At 44.3% G+C, this 18074-nt stretch overlaps 1 protein-coding gene across 1 annotated transcript in view; it reads left to right on the top strand.

The window, feature by feature from the left end:
- Positions 1 to 229: 229 nt before the first annotated feature.
- Positions 230 to 18074, top strand: part of LOC124606398 (phosphatidylcholine translocator ABCB4-like) — a 185553-nt gene continuing 167708 nt past the window's right edge. The window contains exons 1-3 of the mRNA XM_047138379.1: positions 230 to 244; positions 9216 to 9380; positions 17631 to 17831. Of these exons, the coding sequence (XP_046994335.1) occupies positions 230 to 244; positions 9216 to 9380; positions 17631 to 17831 (381 nt within the window). The remainder of the gene's footprint in view (positions 245 to 9215; positions 9381 to 17630; positions 17832 to 18074) is intronic.

The raw sequence follows: 18074 nt of genomic DNA on the forward strand, positions 1-18074 counted from the left end.
CCAAAATGTTTTCATAAAGGCAAGTTCAACTTCAGAAAAAGAATTTAATTTTTAAATTATCACTCATATTACTTTCAAAATTGTCTTTAATTTGAAATATCAAGTCGACAGAATGTATATTCCCTTCCCCTGAAAAGATTTTGATATTGATATTATTCCAAAATTGATTGTTGTTTCTGAAAGATTTCATAGTAACAGTGTCCCCAATTTCCTGAATTCCTTAACTGAAATGCGTCCTAAACAGGTACCTATGCCTTCTTTTAGTTCAATAAAATTGTCATTCGCAATTTTGACAAAGTTTTGTACGCTTTTATCAGTTTCGGTAAATTTTTTAACCATGTCTTTGCTAAACTTTTTTAATTATCGAAATTCTGAGGTTGCAAATTCTTCGAAACTATCGTCTTTTCCTTCTACAAAATCTAACACTCCTTCAAAGTTCTGCTGTTCTTGTTTTAAGGTAATCATTTCCCCCTCTATAACTGACATGTTTTTGGTAGATTTGTCTACTTGTACACAGCATTTTTCTAAGCTATCTTTTGTTTCACGAATTTGGTTCCCATGCCCATCTAACTTCTTTTCAACAGAGTCAAGCGACTTATTCTGTTCCTCCATCGAATTTTTCTGTTCCTCCATTATTTGAACTAATCTGTCCAAAACAGACACACTTGATTCGAACTCATGAAAGGGTGAACATACCCTTATATTATTGTGTTAACTGTTAAGATCATCATTGATTGGTCTGCAAAATGCCTTATTATCATTCATTTCCTCCCCACTAACATTTGTGTAATTCTGATTGTTAATTTCAACTTCCCTATTGTCCTCCATTTCAACAAAGCCAGCAAAAAATTTTAAAACAAGTAAAAAAAAATGAAATAAAATTCTGCACTTACAGCACTTTTTCTCCTCTCAGTCCACCTTGCCTTTGTCGTTGGTCACTACATCCTTCATATTGTAATCCAGCCGTTTACCATCTCGATGTTCTTTACATAACATTCAAACATGATATGGGTTTTCTGAAACAAAAATGTAAGATTACATACAGAATTATGACACATCACTGCTCCATACACCACTTGAATCGTTTCTATCATGAAAAAAGCTATTATTAATTTATATTGTTATAAATTATAACAAGGTGTACTCATCTTCAGTTTCTTTATCCGCCGGTGCAAATCGTCCTGTGGTACATGTTGTCGACTGTACTTGACGGTTGAGTCAAAACAAGCAATACTTACAATTTTTGTTTCAGATAACTTTATTTTAACTAAAAAAAAAAAGACATACATGCTACGTGTATAAACTCATCTCATGCCATTCCCCCCTCTGCTTACATGGTTGCCCCTGTATATAAGATTCCATATAATCCTCATCCTCGGTATTGTTAAAAAAGGGCTTTTAACAAAATTACAATTAAAGCTCTCATTTTAAAATCAATGACGCATTTCAACAACTACAATAGCTCTTTAAGAGTAAACACAAAATTGAATGTTTCAAGTATATCATAATTTAACCATGTATAAATGCTCAGATATGTGATGTTAACTATCCTCTTACTATTTTTATTAATTAAAAAAAGTTCATGGTTCAGGGAAAGTTCCTACTAATTACAGGACCCACACTCTTCAATACAATTTTAATATAGTAACTGGTTTCTTTGTATCCATTCCACAAGTACATGTTTACCTACATCCCTACGTCAGAAATTACTGTTTATGGTCGAAAACTACGTGTTTTTTAAATCGCTTTCGATGGACTGTTACGTTTCGAGTGTCATATTCAAGGTTATTTTTTCAGTACACGGTACTGGCGAAAAACAATTTATTATTGTACGTCATGAGAACGTTTGTTTTTGTTCAGACTAGGGGAACATATTTTAAGTTTTAGTGCTTTTGGATAAACTGCCCTTCGCCCAGTTTACACTACAACACATAGCTAAATGGCCTTCTGTTTTATCCGCATTCGCTGGACACTAACAGAACTTTCCATTATTGATCCATGTGGATTGCATCAACCACCAATTTTCAGAAAATAATCAAAAATTGTTATACGGTCCCGAGAAAAATATCAGATGGTTTGAGTTCTACTGTTTGTCATTGTGATAGCTGATCGTTAATGACTTCTCTAGCTTTCCAGTTAAAATGTGGGGGTACTATTTTCTGTTAATATAAGGGCGATCAAAAAATTCCCGTTTAAGGGCGCTACTGCAGCTTATATGCCACGTAGTGCAACCTCGATGCAGGTATATTAGCGCTGACATGTGAGCAAGGGGTTAGTGTGGCATTTGCATCTTTCCGACGTGAATGCAGCGAATGCGGAAACGTGAGCTATGGCGAAGTTGTTACCAAATGCGTCCAAACAGGATCAGTGTGCTGCTAATTTTGTTTTGGGTGCTGAAGCACCGGTTGACATCCATCAGAAAACGAAGCATGTGTTTTGGGGTGCATGTCTGTCGAAAACCATCTTTGAGAAATGGTGCGCCAAGGGGTGCTTCTACTTCATTATAAGGCACTTCTCCATAGCGCTAATGTCGTAACGTAAAAGTTACTGAGCCGTGGTAAAAATTGCTCTTTTGAAGAGCGTGCCCGCAGCGCGTAGTGTGAAGCAGTCGTCGCCCTCCGTTTCTGGCGGTGGCGCCGCTGTGGCAATCGCAGCTTTGGTGTCTCCCTCTGGTAGGAAAGGGGAAAGGTTGCCTGTTCACTTGCATTTAAAGGGCGCTATGAGCTCGCCAGTCAGGGAGTCTGGGTCAGTCTCTCATCCCCAGCTTGCTTGTCTGTTTCTCGTCCGCATTTGTTAGGCAGTTAGTGTCTGTCTGTCGTTCGGAGTGCTAGTATGTCTGTCGTTCGGATAAACCTATAAATCCGGCCCGGCAGAATGAGAGTCTTTCCACTCCGCCAGTAAGAGAACTCAGCGAGTGGTCGTCCAGTCAGGGCTTAGTTCCTGCATCTGAGTCTGTGCGTTAGGCCGCCAGTCTGCTCGAGTTTGCTCAGGCAATGGTCATTGGAGGTTGGATCGATCGGTTGGTCGGTCGCGCACTGAGACACAAGATGACCGCACTCGTGACCGGGATACACTTACCCGCCACCAGCAATTACAGCGACACATCCGCAACCTGCTTGTTGCGAAGAAACGCCGAGCCTGGCGCCAGACATGTACACACCTCAACACCACGCTCCCCATCAACTCTTCCAAGTATTGGTCTGCTTTCCACCGCCTTACTGGGAACCGCCCCGCACCCCAGTACCCTCTCCTCCTTAATGACCGTCCCTTTCCTGACAACCTCAGTAAGGCCAACCACTTTGCCTCCCACCTCTCTGATGTTTTTTCCATCCCAGATGATCCCCACTTTGATTATTCCCTCTTCCCTGATGTCGTGGACCGTACGGATACCTCTGTTCCTCCCCTTGCTCCTAGCTTCCAGTACTTGGGCCACACCCCACCATCTGCACTTAACACTCCCATCACTACACAGGACATCAGCCTCACACTCCGCACTAAACGCAACACTGCTCCCGGCCACGACTGCGTTACCTACCGCCACCTCAAACACTGCCCTCCCTCCTTCCTTTCCCTCCTTGCCGCCCTCTACAATGTCATCCTTGCCACTGGCTTCTATCCCGACCTGTGGAAAACCTCCCGTATCCTGATGTTCTCCAAACCCAATAAGCCTCCATCTGATGCCTCTTCCTATCGTCCTATCTGTCTCACGTCGGTGTTCAGCAAGCTCTTGGAATCCATCCTTTCCCGGCGCATCCATCTCCACCTCCACCAAAACCACCTCCTCCCAAACACCCAATGTGGCTTTCGACCTTCCTTCTCTGCTGATGACCAACTCCTCCGCCTCACTCATCTCCTCTCCCTCCAGCTTAACTGCCGTCGCTCCGCCATTTTTGTCTCACTTGACCTTGAAAAGGCCTACGACCGTGTCTGGCATCCCGGTCTCCTGTTTAAACTCCAAACCTACGCCCTTCCTATCAACTACATCCGTCTGGTGGCCTCCTTCCTCTCCCGCCGCCCCTCCTACGTTACCATCCATCATGCCAATTCCCGCACCTTCTACCCCTCTGCCGGTGTGCCCCAGGGCTCTGTCCTCTCCCCTCTCCTCTACCTCCTGTACACGGCCGATATGCCCCAACCCCCCCCTCCAGTGCACCTCTTGCAATATGCTGATGACACCGCATTCCTCGCCCTCGCTCCTACCCTCCAACGGTCCCAACGCCTTCTCCAGAATCACCTTGACCTTTTTTCTGCATGGTGTAACCAATGGCTCCTGAAACTAAATCCTTCCAAGACCCAGGCAATCATCGTAGGTCGTACCACTCGCTCCTTCCGGCTCCTGGATTTCTCCCTTACTGTCTGCGCACGTCCTGTCCGTCTCACCCCCACCCTCACCTACCTTGGCCTCACCATTGACCGTCACCTCACCTGGATCCCTCATCTCCGATCCATCCAATCCAAAGCCCACAACCGCCTCCGCCTCCTCAAACTCCTCTCTGGCCGGACATGGGGGTTGCACCCCTCCACCATCCTCCACACCTACAAATCCTTAATCCGTCCCATCCTCTGTTATGCCAGTCCTGCCTGGATATCTGCCCCCCCCAAATTCTATCAGTCCCTCCAGATCCTTGAGCGTCATGCACTCCGCCTCGCCTTCCGTATCCGCCTCCCGTCCCCCACGCGGATCCTCTATGATCTCATTCCTTTCCCCCATCTGCTCCTCTTCCTCGAACATATCCGCATCCTCTACACCTCCCGCCGTCTTGAACCCCCTCACCCCCTGGTTGCTCCTCTCCTCTCCCATCCCCGCCCCCTGCCACGTCTTCACCGTTGTGTCCCCCCTACCCTCCATCTCTACACCCTCCATCTCCTTTCCCAAGGTGGCTTCCGTCAGCTCCCCCTCCCGGATGATGCCCTCTCTCCCTCCATTTATCCTTCCTATCAACTCTGATCCTCCCTCCCCCTCCTTTCCTCTGTCCTTTCCCTGGGCTCCCTCTCCCCCCCCCCCTCCGTCCTGTTTCCTCCCCACTACGGCTCTCCCTACCTCCCTTCTCCCCCCCAGTCCTTTTGTATTCCCCTCCTCTACCTACCCCCCTCCCTGTCACGTCTGCCCCCTACCCCTCTTATGGGTCCTCATCCTCCATCAGCTCCTTTCCCGGTTCCCCCCCCCCCCCTTCGCTTTTACTCTCCTTTCCCCCCTTTTGTTTTCCCATCTCCTGTCCAGTTTCCCCCCACCTGCTCTCGACTGTGGTGTCACCTTTGCCGACTTTTTCATGCTGTGTTCTAGTGCCTATTCAGTGTTGTGTTGCGAACAGAAACCATGCTGTCGCTGGGTGTGAATTTTATATACTTTGCGAACAGAATCCAGACTGTCGCCGTGTTTTTTTAACTGTCTATTGTTTTCCCTGTCTGCTCCGTATGTATTTTTATTCGCTTCATCATCCCTCTGTTGCTTGTTTAATTTCCCCATTTTCTTTTCACCTTGTTACTCACTAAGTCCCCGATTTTATCGCCTGTTTTTTATTATTATTTATTCTCCTGCTCTTTGTCAGAAAATCTGTAGGCTGCAGAGCGGCGTCCTAAGCTGCTGCCAGTCCGCCCCCCTTTGGGGGGAATTGAAATTAAAAAAAAAAAAAAAAAAAAAAAAAAAAAAAAAAAAAAAAAAAAACCACAAGATGACTTGTTCGTCTTGAGCGTCAGCGCATGTGAGGTCGCCACGTGAGTCCAGTGGCCCGCGGCGTATAGCGAGGGGTAGTGACTTTGCGGTCGACACGAGAGCAACAGGAGTCAACCCACGACATCGGTCTGGCCGGCGCGAGCTGCGACGCTGTGAGACGGGAGATAGGCGCGCCTTCCTGCGTCCGTTGAAGCGGCTGGCAGCGGACGGTTCGGGAGTGCGATTGGGGGGAGGGGGGGGGGGGGAGGTGCTGCACCAGTCTTCTCGAGAAATCGCAGTTTATTAGAAGTTAAGTGATTGGTGATATGATGTTTGATTTACTCTTGTTAAATTCTACTTGTTTTCTTGTTGAGGTCACCAGCCGTTATGATTTGGGGTCGTTCCACCATTCTTCTCCGTTTGCCCACCCGCGGGAAGGTGGTTGTTTATAAATTGGGTGCTCCGTTTTTTCCCTTGTGGAGTAGGGGTGGGTTAGAGCAACCTGCGGCTCGGATTGTTCGGTAATCTCCCTATCAATCTACCGTACGTTAGTAGCTGCCTCTGTCATGTTTGTCGGATTTGGTGTGTTAACGAATTTATTGCTTGGAGTGTAACGGCCTAATACCTGAAATATGTTTTGATCTTTTGAATCATTGATATTATTGCCTATGATCTTGAGAGACGGTATCTGTGTACTGTAGAGCATCTTAACTATAGTCTGGCCAACCTTGTAGAATTTAATATAAGATGGCATTTCATGGGCTTTTATTTAAATGATCATTTTAGTATATAAAGTTGCCACCCTTTCACTGTAAGACTTTGCTTAAAAGTTAAAATCAAGTGGCACCTTCGGTGGCAAGGTTAATATTTTAATTGATAGTGTTTTTGGTCCATTTCCATCCCTCCTACAGGGGTTGCATAGTTTGTGTGCTTGTGTAGATTGTTAAAACTCTTAGTTTAAAGTTATCTGGTGTGTTGCAGATTTGCACCAGTATAGTCTTTCAGAGGCTGTTGTGGGCACTCGTAACTACGGCCGTGTCAAAAGGAGCGGCAAGGTTCTCTGCCCAAAAGCTCATACAGTCAAAACTTGTTTCTTTCTGCCTCTGAATAAATTGTAACTTTGATATTTAGAGAGTGCTTTCTGATTATAATTTTAAATCTATTTCTTTTAAAAAACGCTTTAGGCACTATTAAAGTGAATAAAATTCCCATTTGTTAAAAGGAATTTGGTTATGATTTCATCAGTTACTCCCTGGCAACTACTTCCATGCTTACATAGTGTGACTAAATGTGTTAATGTTCTTGATGAATCGCTAGTAAATAAAATAAGTTCTTAAGAATATTCTTTGAAAATATCACGGTTCAGTTACGCCAACAGAAGTGAGAGACACACGAGCAATCACCCTATAGTTTCTATCTGTCCCTATACGATTATCACGCCTTTGGTCACTTAAAAGTGGTCTTGAAGGGTCGACGATTCCTGTCAGACGAGGACGTGCAGCAGGCAATTACGGACTTCTTCACGCACCAAAACACGGCGTTTTACCAAACGGGGAACTTCCGCATTGTGCGTCGGTGGGATGATTGCCTCAGTGCTCATGGCCATTTTCTCTGGCATTCCGATTCTGTACTGTACAGCCTTTGGCGAAAACATTTTGATCGCCCCTTGTAAAAGCAGCGTGACCGCAGCTGCAGTAGGGCCTACCCTCACATAACTAACATTCGTATCAATTTTTTTCTGCAAAATCGTACTTCTTAAGATTATTTTGTAGTACTATTTCTTTCCTAACGTATTCTTTGCAAACCTAATATGTAAGGTAATTTTGAGACAAAGTTTCGTGGTGTACGTTCATAGAACGTTGATTTTGACGTATCAAGTCCCAAAGTATGGCAGCTGATCTCTTCACTATTATGTAACTGCCCCAAGTATTTGTAGCAAAAATCTATGAAAGAAAATGAATTTATCCTGATATTTCGTTTCCCAATCTTTTTTTCTTTTTTTATGTAAACATAGGCTGAGCTAAGAAACCGGTGTAAATTAGGCATACCGTAGGACAGATTCAGCTTTTTCTTGCGTAGATGCCATGACCGTGTTACTCTAGCTAACTTCCGTCGCTGTGTTTCATTGCTAGCTAATTGTGATCGTTAGTCATTGGAGCTCCACAGTTGGCTGAAGCACTCTCCCAGGTGCTTCCACTGGAGTCTTTTCACGCCGACGTTGGCTAACAAATTTCTGCTTACGTTGGCAGCTCATTTTCCCATTTTCTATGTCTTCCGCTCGCTCTATCCCTTCCAGATACGTTTGCCTCATTTGCATTATATTCTCTCATTAAATATCCAGTCCATAGACATTCCAGTCCTCTAGCATAGGTCAACGCTTTTTTTTCTTGTTTTACAAATGGTTCAAATGGCTCTGAGCACTATGGGACTTAACATCTATGGTCATCAGTCCCCCAGAACTTAGAACTACTTAAACCTAACTAACCTAAGGACAGCACACAACACCCAGCCATCACGAGGCAGAGAAAATCCCTGACCCCGCCGGGAATCGAACGCGGGAACCCGGGCGTGGGAAGCGAGAACGCTACCGCACGACCACGAGATGCGGGCTCTTGTTTTACAGCCTTATTTCTCTTTATTTCTAACTCTGCTGTTTATCAGGATTCTTACCAGTGCGCTCTATGTCACTACGATTTTATTTTCAGATCCGTGCACTGATGTGTAGGCAAGGAATTATGCAGGAATTGAAGATTTTTCTCTTTAGGTAGAGGGGTAGATCGTCTCTTAGTCAAACTCTCATCTATAATATCTATTCTAGGTGTTCTTCAAATGGCCAACAAGTTCCAATTGCTGATAGTAAGAATGACTGACAAAACAGATTCTGCCCTATTCACTGATGACGCAAACTCACACACACACACACACACACACACACACACACAGTCATTCGCATATAGAATAAAATGGTATTGCATTTTAAATTTTGCCATTATTGTTAATTCAGTCCATACAGTACATAACTGACACAACAGGCTAAAAATTGAAACGAAACAAAATATTGCTAAATGTATGAAGGGCTTATTTCAATAGTGGTACAAGTCCATTACCTCCACTTTCCTGTCTATAATGCTTCTGAAATTAATGAGCCAAGTAAACAGAAGAAAGGTTCTCTCTAGCAAGAAGCCATATGCTTGAATATTTATGGTATCTCAACTGCAGATTTTTCAGGGCTCATTTAACTTTAGAACTCTGTATCTCAATATGAACAAAAATGGACTTGTACCACTATAGAAATAAACCGTTCATATACAAGAGTGCAGATAATAAAAAAGGTTCTCTTTTCCTTCCCTTATTACTTGAAAGGAAGGCTACTGTGTCTCACTTGCTATACAGTAAGGGCCTTTATTTTTTATCATTTCTCCTCTCCTCCCCCTAGGCATTATGTTTTCGTGTTTTGTTTTCCTGGATTTCTCCCGTCTTTTTACGCACCTCTTACCTACACAAATGAAATTTTTTTTATTTGCTCATTTCGTTTTCCTTTATCGTGGTCCTTGTTCTGCAGGTGCTGCGGGGCGTGACTTTTACCATTCCCGCCGGGCAGCTGGTGGCCATTGTGGGCCCCTCTGGCTCGGGCAAGACAACCTGTTTGCGCCTCATGAACGGCTTCTACGACCCACCACAGGGAACAGTTGAGTTCTGTTGTCACCAGGGACTGCTCGTTCTTAAGGTCCCGAGGGGCCTAGCCCCACAAGGAATTTTCTGATGTAATTTTATTCTATGTATTTTTTCAGTATTGTATCAAACAGCTCTATAGTCATTTGATTTTAACGTAAAATGAGTGACAGATAGAAGAGGTAATCAGTTCCAGTTTCCACTGCTCCGGTGCAGAGATACACGAAGTTAACTCTGAGCCAGTTCTTGCTGCCACGCCTCCCTGACCCCTCTCCTCAGCATGTCCTTCTAAATTGGCACCCTGTTTTCCTTTTCCCACCCCTTTAGCCAATGCCGAGGGCGAGCATCAGGTGGCTGCTACTCTCCGCTGGCTCCAACTGCAGTTGAAGTGATGCGACCACGCTGTTTTCCTTTGTGCACCTCACGTGTCACCATTACATAGCTTAGAGCCACCTTGGGTGGACCCAGTGGGCAGACCAAGTCACGCACACCCCTCTTCCCCCGGACCCCAGTGATGTCGTGGGCCAGCGTCAAGTGGTCTGTACACTCTCACAAGGGAACCTCCCCATCGCACCCCCCTCAGATTTAGTTATAAGTTGGCACAGTGGATAGGCCTTGAAAAACTGAACACAGATCAATCGAGAAAACAGAAAAGTTGTGTGGAACTATGAAAAAATAAACAATATATACAAACTGAGTAGTCTATGTGCACGATAGGCAATATTAAGGACAATGTGAAGACAGGAGCGCAGTGGTCCCGTGGTTATCGTGAGCAGCTGCGGAACGACAGGTCTTTAGTTCAAATCTTCCCTCGACTGAAAATTTTACTTTCTTTATTTTCGCAAAGTTATGATCTGTCCGTTCGTTCATTGACGTCTCTGTTCACTGTATTAAGTTTAGTGTCTGTGTTTCACGACCACACTGCAAAACCGTGCGATTAGTTGACGAAAGGACGTGCCTCTCCAATGGGAACTGAAAACATTTGATCGCAAGGTCATAGGTCAACCGATTCCTCCACAGGAAAACGCGTCTGATATATTCTATACGACACTGGTGACAGCATGTGCATCACATGACAGGAATATGTTCTCGACCCACCTAACTAGTACACTTTGTGAATGGGTAAAAAGATTCTTCTACCTTGCCCGATTTAGGTTTTCTTGTGGATGTGATAATCACTCCCAAAAAAGTAATGAAAACATAAGAGTTTGTCACATAAACTGAAAATAAAAAGGTCAAAGTTTTCACGCGAGGGAAGACTTGAACCAACGACTTCCCGTTCCGCAGCTTGTCACGCTAACCACAAGACCACGGCGCTCCTGACCTCACACTGTCCTTGATATTGCCTATTTTGCTCATGGACTACTCAGTTTGTATATTTTGCTTATTTTTTCATAGTTCCACACAACTTCTTCCTGTTTTATCGATCGATCTGTGTTCAGTTTTTCAAGGCCTATCCACTGTGCCAACTTATAACTAAATCTGAGGGGGGTGCGATGGTGAGGTTCCCTTGTCAGCACCCATCGCTCCGAAAACGGCAATCGCAGTGACCTCACGAAGCTGTTTCCTCTGTCCACCCGACCCCTCGCCATAGCACAGCCTAGGGCCCCTCCGGCAGGTCCAGTGGACAGACCAGTTCACGAAAACCCTCATTTCCCCACACCCCAGTGAACCCTCTTATCTCTGTCACGTTACCACTCTTCTGCCCTTTCCACCTATCCCAAGTCTACACCATGTTTGGGGCCAGTCGGCTTGGATCCACAGTCCAATTTTTCACCCCCACCAAATGACGCACCTACGTATAGTCCCTGCCACGTGTCTTACCGTATTCCTTACCCCCTCCGCCCCTCTCCCCCATCCTCCCCCGTCTCTCCATTCCATTCGTCAAGGGGAAATGTCGCAAACAGAAAACGGAGGGGGAACCTCCCAGTAGCGTTCCATATTCTGGAGCTCTGCAGTTGAAACTCGAGTACTATTTTTAAAATGAATGAAGAAGATTGTTTTCTAAAAATTCCTTTTAATTTATCAATACCTAGATATCAAGCGGCCAGGTGCACATCAACCAACCGGTTTCTTAATGTCTCAACTTGGTCGAAAGAACAACAGAGCTTTCTGCAGCACGCAGTTCTGCAAAAAGTGGACAACAGTCAGCTGTAAATATCTAAAGCGTTGAAGTGGTCGAATTAAGAAACATGAGGATAGTGAATAACACTTAGAAAATGCTTGTAAATACAAAATGCTTGGCACCGTTAGCATTGCTGCTCAAACTGATACAACGTATAAAATGTCAATACAGAAACATGATGAATTAGTTATGAAGAATATACAAGTATTAAACAGAGTGTGTTAACGTTTTGCGGAACTTGTGAGTTCGCACTAAGGGCTCAAAAAATGGTTCAAATGGCTCTGAGCACTATCGGACTTAACATCTATGGTCATCAGTCCCCTAGAACTTAGAACTACCTAAACCTAACTAACCTAAGAACATCACACAACTAAGGGCTCCCACTGAAAAAGGGGGTGAGCTAACCGTGGCAATTTCTAATATTCCTCTCTTCTAGGAAACTTTGGCAGTGTGTTAGATGACTACTTATATAGCTCTAGTACTTCCGTCTGTAAATATACATAACACATCATACAAAATGAACTTAGAGACTTCAGGTATCAAGTTTACATTGAAGAACTTATTAAAGATATGAGTGCTGCCACTTTTCATTCCGTGCAGGCAAATGAAACAACAGATATTATGTGCAAAATTCAGTTTGACATTATACTGCGGCATATTAAGAGGAAGAAATCTGTTGAGAGATTCTTTTTCGTTGACATAAATGACAAAAACGAAGGTTATATAACAACAATTCGGAACAATTCCATCATAAAGTTTATTGATTTTTTTATCTGGACCCTATCGACTAAAATCAGCACCAGCTGCCACTGACTGTCGCACAACTTACTCCGCCCATTAAACCCTTAGAATGCTGCTAACGCAGGCTAGACGATAATTTCGATCATCACCAGCAGCACAAGTACGCCTTCTCAGTTCTCCTTCAGTTTCAGCAGCGGAGCGCGAATGGCAGGGATGCGCTATGCTCGAGATAAACTAAAGGAATCAGCTGTTAAAACAGTTCAGAGATATGGTTGTTCTCATGAGATTCTACAGAAAACTAGTGTTGACAATGATAGTTTAGCTATAAACGCCAACGTCACAAGCAGAATATGAAGAGACAGAAAAAGTATATGAGGATGTTGAACAGGTAATTCAGTATGTAAAGAGATGAAAGTCTAGCAATCATGGGGAATTGGAATCCAGTTGCAGGGGAAGGAACAGAAGGAGGTGTTACTGGGGAATATGAGATTGGCAGAAGGAATGAGAGAGGTGAAAGACTAATTGAGTTCTGTAGTAAATTTCAGATGGTAATATCGAATATTTTATTCAAGAATCCCAAGAGGAGGACGTGTACTTGGAAAACATCCAGAGACACGGGAAGATCTAGTTAGATTACATAATGGCCAGACAGCGACTCTGAAATAATATATTGGATTGTAAGGCATTGCCACGTGCAGACATAGATTCAGATCACTATTTAGTAATGATGAAGAGTAGACTGAGATTTAAGAGAATCATCTGAAAGCCTCAGATGGGAAGGTAGTGGGACACTGAAATACTTGGGAATGATGAGACGCATTTGGAGTTCGCTAATGATATGGACACTGCGATAAGGAATACCACAGTAGGCCGTTCAGTTGAAAAAGAGTGAACATCTCTAAAAAGAGCAGTAACAGATGTTGCGCAGACAAACTTAGGCACAGGGAAGGTAACTGCGAAGAAACTGATCAACTGATCGACGACAGAAGAAAGTACAAAAATGTTTAGAGGAAGACAGGAATACAGCAACGTAAATCCTGGAATGAAAGAACTAGGAAGTGCAGGCAGCGAAGGCGAAATGGCTGCAGGAAAGATGTGAAGAAATGGAAAAAGAAATGATCGTCGGAAGGACTGACTCAGCATACAGAAAAATCAAAACACTCTTCGGTGACGTTAAAAGCAAGCTGGTAACATTAAAAGTACAATGGGAATCCCAGTGTTATACGCAGAAGAGAGAGCGGCCAGATGGAAAGAGTACACTGAAGGCCTCTATGAGGGGGCGAGAGGGCGGGGGATGACATTGTCTGATGATGTTATAGAAGTAGGCACTGACGTCGGTAAGGAAGACATAGGGGATCTAGTATTAAAGCCGGAATTTAAAAGAGCTTTGTAAGACTTGACATTAAATAAGGCAGGAGGGATTGATAACATTACATCGCATTTCCTAAAAGTTTGTGGTAAGTGGTAAGCGAAGGACTATTGAAGTTGGTGTGTACAGTCTATGAGACTGGGGATGTACCATCAGAAATCGGAAAAATGTCATCGATCCAATTCTGAAGACAGCAGGAGCAGACAAATACAGGAACTATCTCACAATCAGCTTCACAGATCATCCTTCCAAGTTGTTCAAAAGTATAATATACAGAAGAATGGAAAAGAAAAAACAATTTGTCTTTAGGAAAGGTAAAGGCATCAGAGAGGCAGGTCTGACTCTTCGCTCGATATTGGAAGCAAGACTGAAGAAAACTCAAGACGCGCTCGTAGGATTTGTCGAACTAGAAAAAGCTTTCGACAATGTAAATTGGGGCAAGATATTCGAAATTCTGAGAAAAATGGGAGTAAGTATAAGGAAAGACGAGTAATATACAATATGTACAAGAATCAAGAGGGTACAATAACACCGGGAGATCAAGAACCAAGTGCTCGGATTATGACGAGTGTAAGACAGGGATGCAGTCTTTCACCCCTACTGTTGCATATCTACATCATAGAAGCAGTGACGGAATTAAAAGAATGGTTGAAGTCAGGGGTTAACACTCAGAGCGAAAGAATATCACTGATAAGCTCTACTGATGACATTGCTATCCTTAGTGAAAGTGAAGAAGGTTTACAGGATCTGTTGAATGGAATGATCGGTCAGATAAGTACAGAATGAGGAAGAAATTTCTTCGTATGTACCTTTGGGGCAAAGCATTGTATGGTAATGAATTACGGATAATGGACAAACCGGAACAGAAGAGAATCAAAGCGTTTGAGATGCGTTGTTACAGAAGAATGTTGAAATTTAGGTTGACTGATAAACTATGTATAGAGGAGGTTCTCCACAGAATCAGCAAAGAAATGAACATATGGAAAACCCTGAGAAGCAGAAGGGCAGGATGATAGGACATGTGTTACCACATCAGGGAGTAACTTCCATGGTAGTAGAGGGAAACGTAGGGGATGACAGAAATTTGAATGCATCCGACAAATAACAGAGGACGTGGGGTGCAAATGCTACTCTTAGATAATGAGGTTAGTGCAGGAGAGGGATTTGTGGCAGTCCGCATCACACCGGTCATAAGACTGATGACTCAAAAACACATCATGGAGAACTCGAAGATAGGGTCATAGTTGACAGTTCATGTCACTTCACACGTCGTCGCAGCTACCTGTGTGAATACTTGTCTTGCTTCAAACAGACCCAGTTCCTGACCCAAGGTCACGTGTCGCGGCTGTTTAGTCCAGCACGACTGAGTTAACAATGTCTGCTGTCTCCAGCTAGTTGCGCGTGGCCGCTGAGATCCTGAATGGTGTTGAGTATGGCCCTGTTGAAACCATCGATGCCAAATATGGCCCTGCTGAACATGTCGATTCCAAATTCGCATAACTCAACTGCGATCGCGACCAATGCGAGCAACAATAACGCGTGACAATAACCTGTTGTCTCGATATGTCACGATCATGTTACTGTCAAATTGCGACATATGCTGCAGGTATTGCTCCTTGCAACACGAGGATTAACACTATCTCTTCACAAACCAAAAACATTCGAATGCAATTTCTGAATGAGAAGCCTGCTGTGTGATGTTTTCTTGTTTACAAAACGTAGACCTCTTTGTGTAATTCCAATGGAATTCTAATCATTTGGTTACTGAAGCACGTACTAGTAGTACACTTCATGATAACTAGACGATTGTTGGATCTACATCTACATCTACATCCATACTCTGCAAGCCACCTGACGGTGTGTGGCGGAGGGTACCTTGAGTACCTCTATCGGTTCTCCCTTCCATTCCAGTCTCGTATTGTTCGTGGAAAGAAGGATTGTCGGTATGCCTCTGTGTGGGCTCTAATCTCTCTGATTTTATCCTCATGGTCTCTTCACGAAATATAGGTAGGAGGGAGCAATATACTGCTTGACTTCTCGGTGAAGTTATGTTCTCGAAACTTCAACAAAAGCCCGTACCGAGCTACTGAGCGTTTCTCGTGCAGAGTCTTCCACTGGAGTTTATCTATCATCTCCGTAACGCTTTCGCGATTACTAAATGACCCTGTAACGAAGCGCGCTGCTCTCCGTTGGGTCTTCTCTATCTCTTCTATCAACCGTATCTGGTACGGATCCCACACTGCTGAGCAGTATTCAAGCAGTGGGCGAACAAGCGTACTGTAACCTACTTCCTTTGTTTTCGGATTGCATTTCCTTAGGATTCTTCCAATGAATCTCAGTCTCGCATCTGCTTTACCGACAATCAACTTTATATGATCATTCCATTTTAAACCACTCCTAATGCGTACTCCCAGATAATTTATGGAATTAACACTCTGGCTGCGGCATCGGTGCAGGCGCACTACTCTCCAGTGCGGCCCGGCAACGTGCGAGTGGGGGCCGGTAACACCCCGAAATGGCAGGTACCGCTCGTAACCGACGCTCGTAAGCACACCTGAGCTACAGGATGACGTGGAGACCTTGTAAGATCTGTAGGGTCACGTTCTATACCGACTTAATGATGACACCTTACAAGGGAACCTCCGCATCGCACCTCCCTCAGGCTTAGCTATAAGTTGGCACAGTGGATAGGCCTTGAAAAACTGAACACAGATCAATCGAGAAAACAGGAACAAGTTGTGTGGAACTATGAAAATAATAAGCAAAATATACAAACTGAGTAGTCCATGCGCAAGATACTCAACATCAAGGACGGTGTGAGCTCGGGAAAGCCGTGGTCCCGTGGTTAGCGTGAGCAGCTGCGGAACGAGAAGTCCGTGGTTCGAGTCTTCCCTCGAGTGAAAATTTTAATTTTTTATTTTCAGACAATTATTATCTGTCCGTCCGTCCGTCCGATGCGAGGTAACTGCACCGTAGTATGGGGACGCTACACCTAAACAAACATCGAAACACACTACGTCAGTCGCCTACAGCGCACGGAAGAGAGAGTATTCCTGCTAACGAGGCTTCCTGGCTGGCAGTTGACTGTTCGCTACTTTGGACGAGAGTGCATTAAATACGTGAGATGTATTCCGTGGGCAATATGAATCCAGCAAATATAGCTTGCGACTTCAATAACAAGGTCAATGAATATTTTCCGAAGTTTGCGGTGCGGTCGCAAAACACAGGCACTAAACTTATTACAGTGAACAGAAACGTCAATGAACGAACGGACAGATCATACACTTCGCCAAAATAAAGAAAGTAAACTTTTCACTCGAGGGAAGACTTGAACCAAGGACCCCTCGTTCCGCAGCTGCTCACGCTAACCACGGGACCACGGCGCTCCTGTGCTCACACTTTCCTTGATGTTGTATATCTTGCGCATGGACTACTCAGTTTGTATATTTTGCTTATTTTTTTCATAGTTCCACAAAACTTCTTCCTGTTATCTCGATTGATCTGTGTTGAGTTTTTCAAGGCCTATCCACTGTGCCAGCTTATAACTAAATCTGAGGGGGGTGCGATGGGGAGGTTCCCTTGTTAGATGCATTACTTCAAATAAGCTTCGACTGTATTGTGGTCATGTTTTGAAGTCTGTTTGGTGTCTGACACCTATAGGGGTCACACAGGCGTCATTCAAATGTTCATTAGCCGCCATTACGAATAATATACGTTCAATAACTGACCACACAAAACAAAAGTTTACACGCTATGATGCTAGCTTAGACACTGCAACTAGACTGAGTAATCCGATAGTGAGCGTGGACGCTTATATGCGTCAGCCGCACTGGCTCATGGCTTGTTGTGACGCTTATAAGCGTCATCCACAGCGAAAGTGTTAACTGCTTCCAGTTGCTGACCTGCTGTATTGTAGCTAAATGATAAGGGACCTTTCTTTCTATGTATTCGCAGCACATTACACTTGTCTACATTGAGATTCAATTGCCATTGGATGCCGCCTTCATGGTGTTCGCACTGTAATGGCCACAAGTGTAAATGAAATAGTGTGGACACCGTGGCATTGGCAGGTCCGCGTGAGTGGCGTGGACATCCGACACGTGACGGGGGCGTGGCTTCGAGCGCGCATCGCCTTCGTGCAGCAGAAGACGACGCTGCTGGGTGCCACAGTGGCCGACGCCATCCGCTTGGGCGTCGCCGGCAGTGACGCAGACGTCACGGACGTAGCCAAGATCGCTGGTGTCCACGACATTATTGATCAGATGCCAAAGGTCAGAGATTCTAAGTATAACTTGCAATCTAATTAGTTGACAACAGGTGTACGAGAACAGTCTGTAAAGTTCTCGAGCTTATAGTGAAAACGACAATTTATGCTTTCAAAGAACTTTTACTTTTCAACACAGTGTCCTCTAGTATCAATACGTTTCATCCAGCGGCGTTACAATTCCATAGTTGCCTCTCTGTTGTGTCCTTCCAGAAGTGGTGCACAGTACTCATCTAAAGCCACAATGGTT

Source organism: Schistocerca americana, chromosome 3 (assembly GCF_021461395.2).
Source record: "Schistocerca americana isolate TAMUIC-IGC-003095 chromosome 3, iqSchAmer2.1, whole genome shotgun sequence".
In the NCBI taxonomy this organism is placed as follows: domain Eukaryota; kingdom Metazoa; phylum Arthropoda; class Insecta; order Orthoptera; family Acrididae; genus Schistocerca; species Schistocerca americana.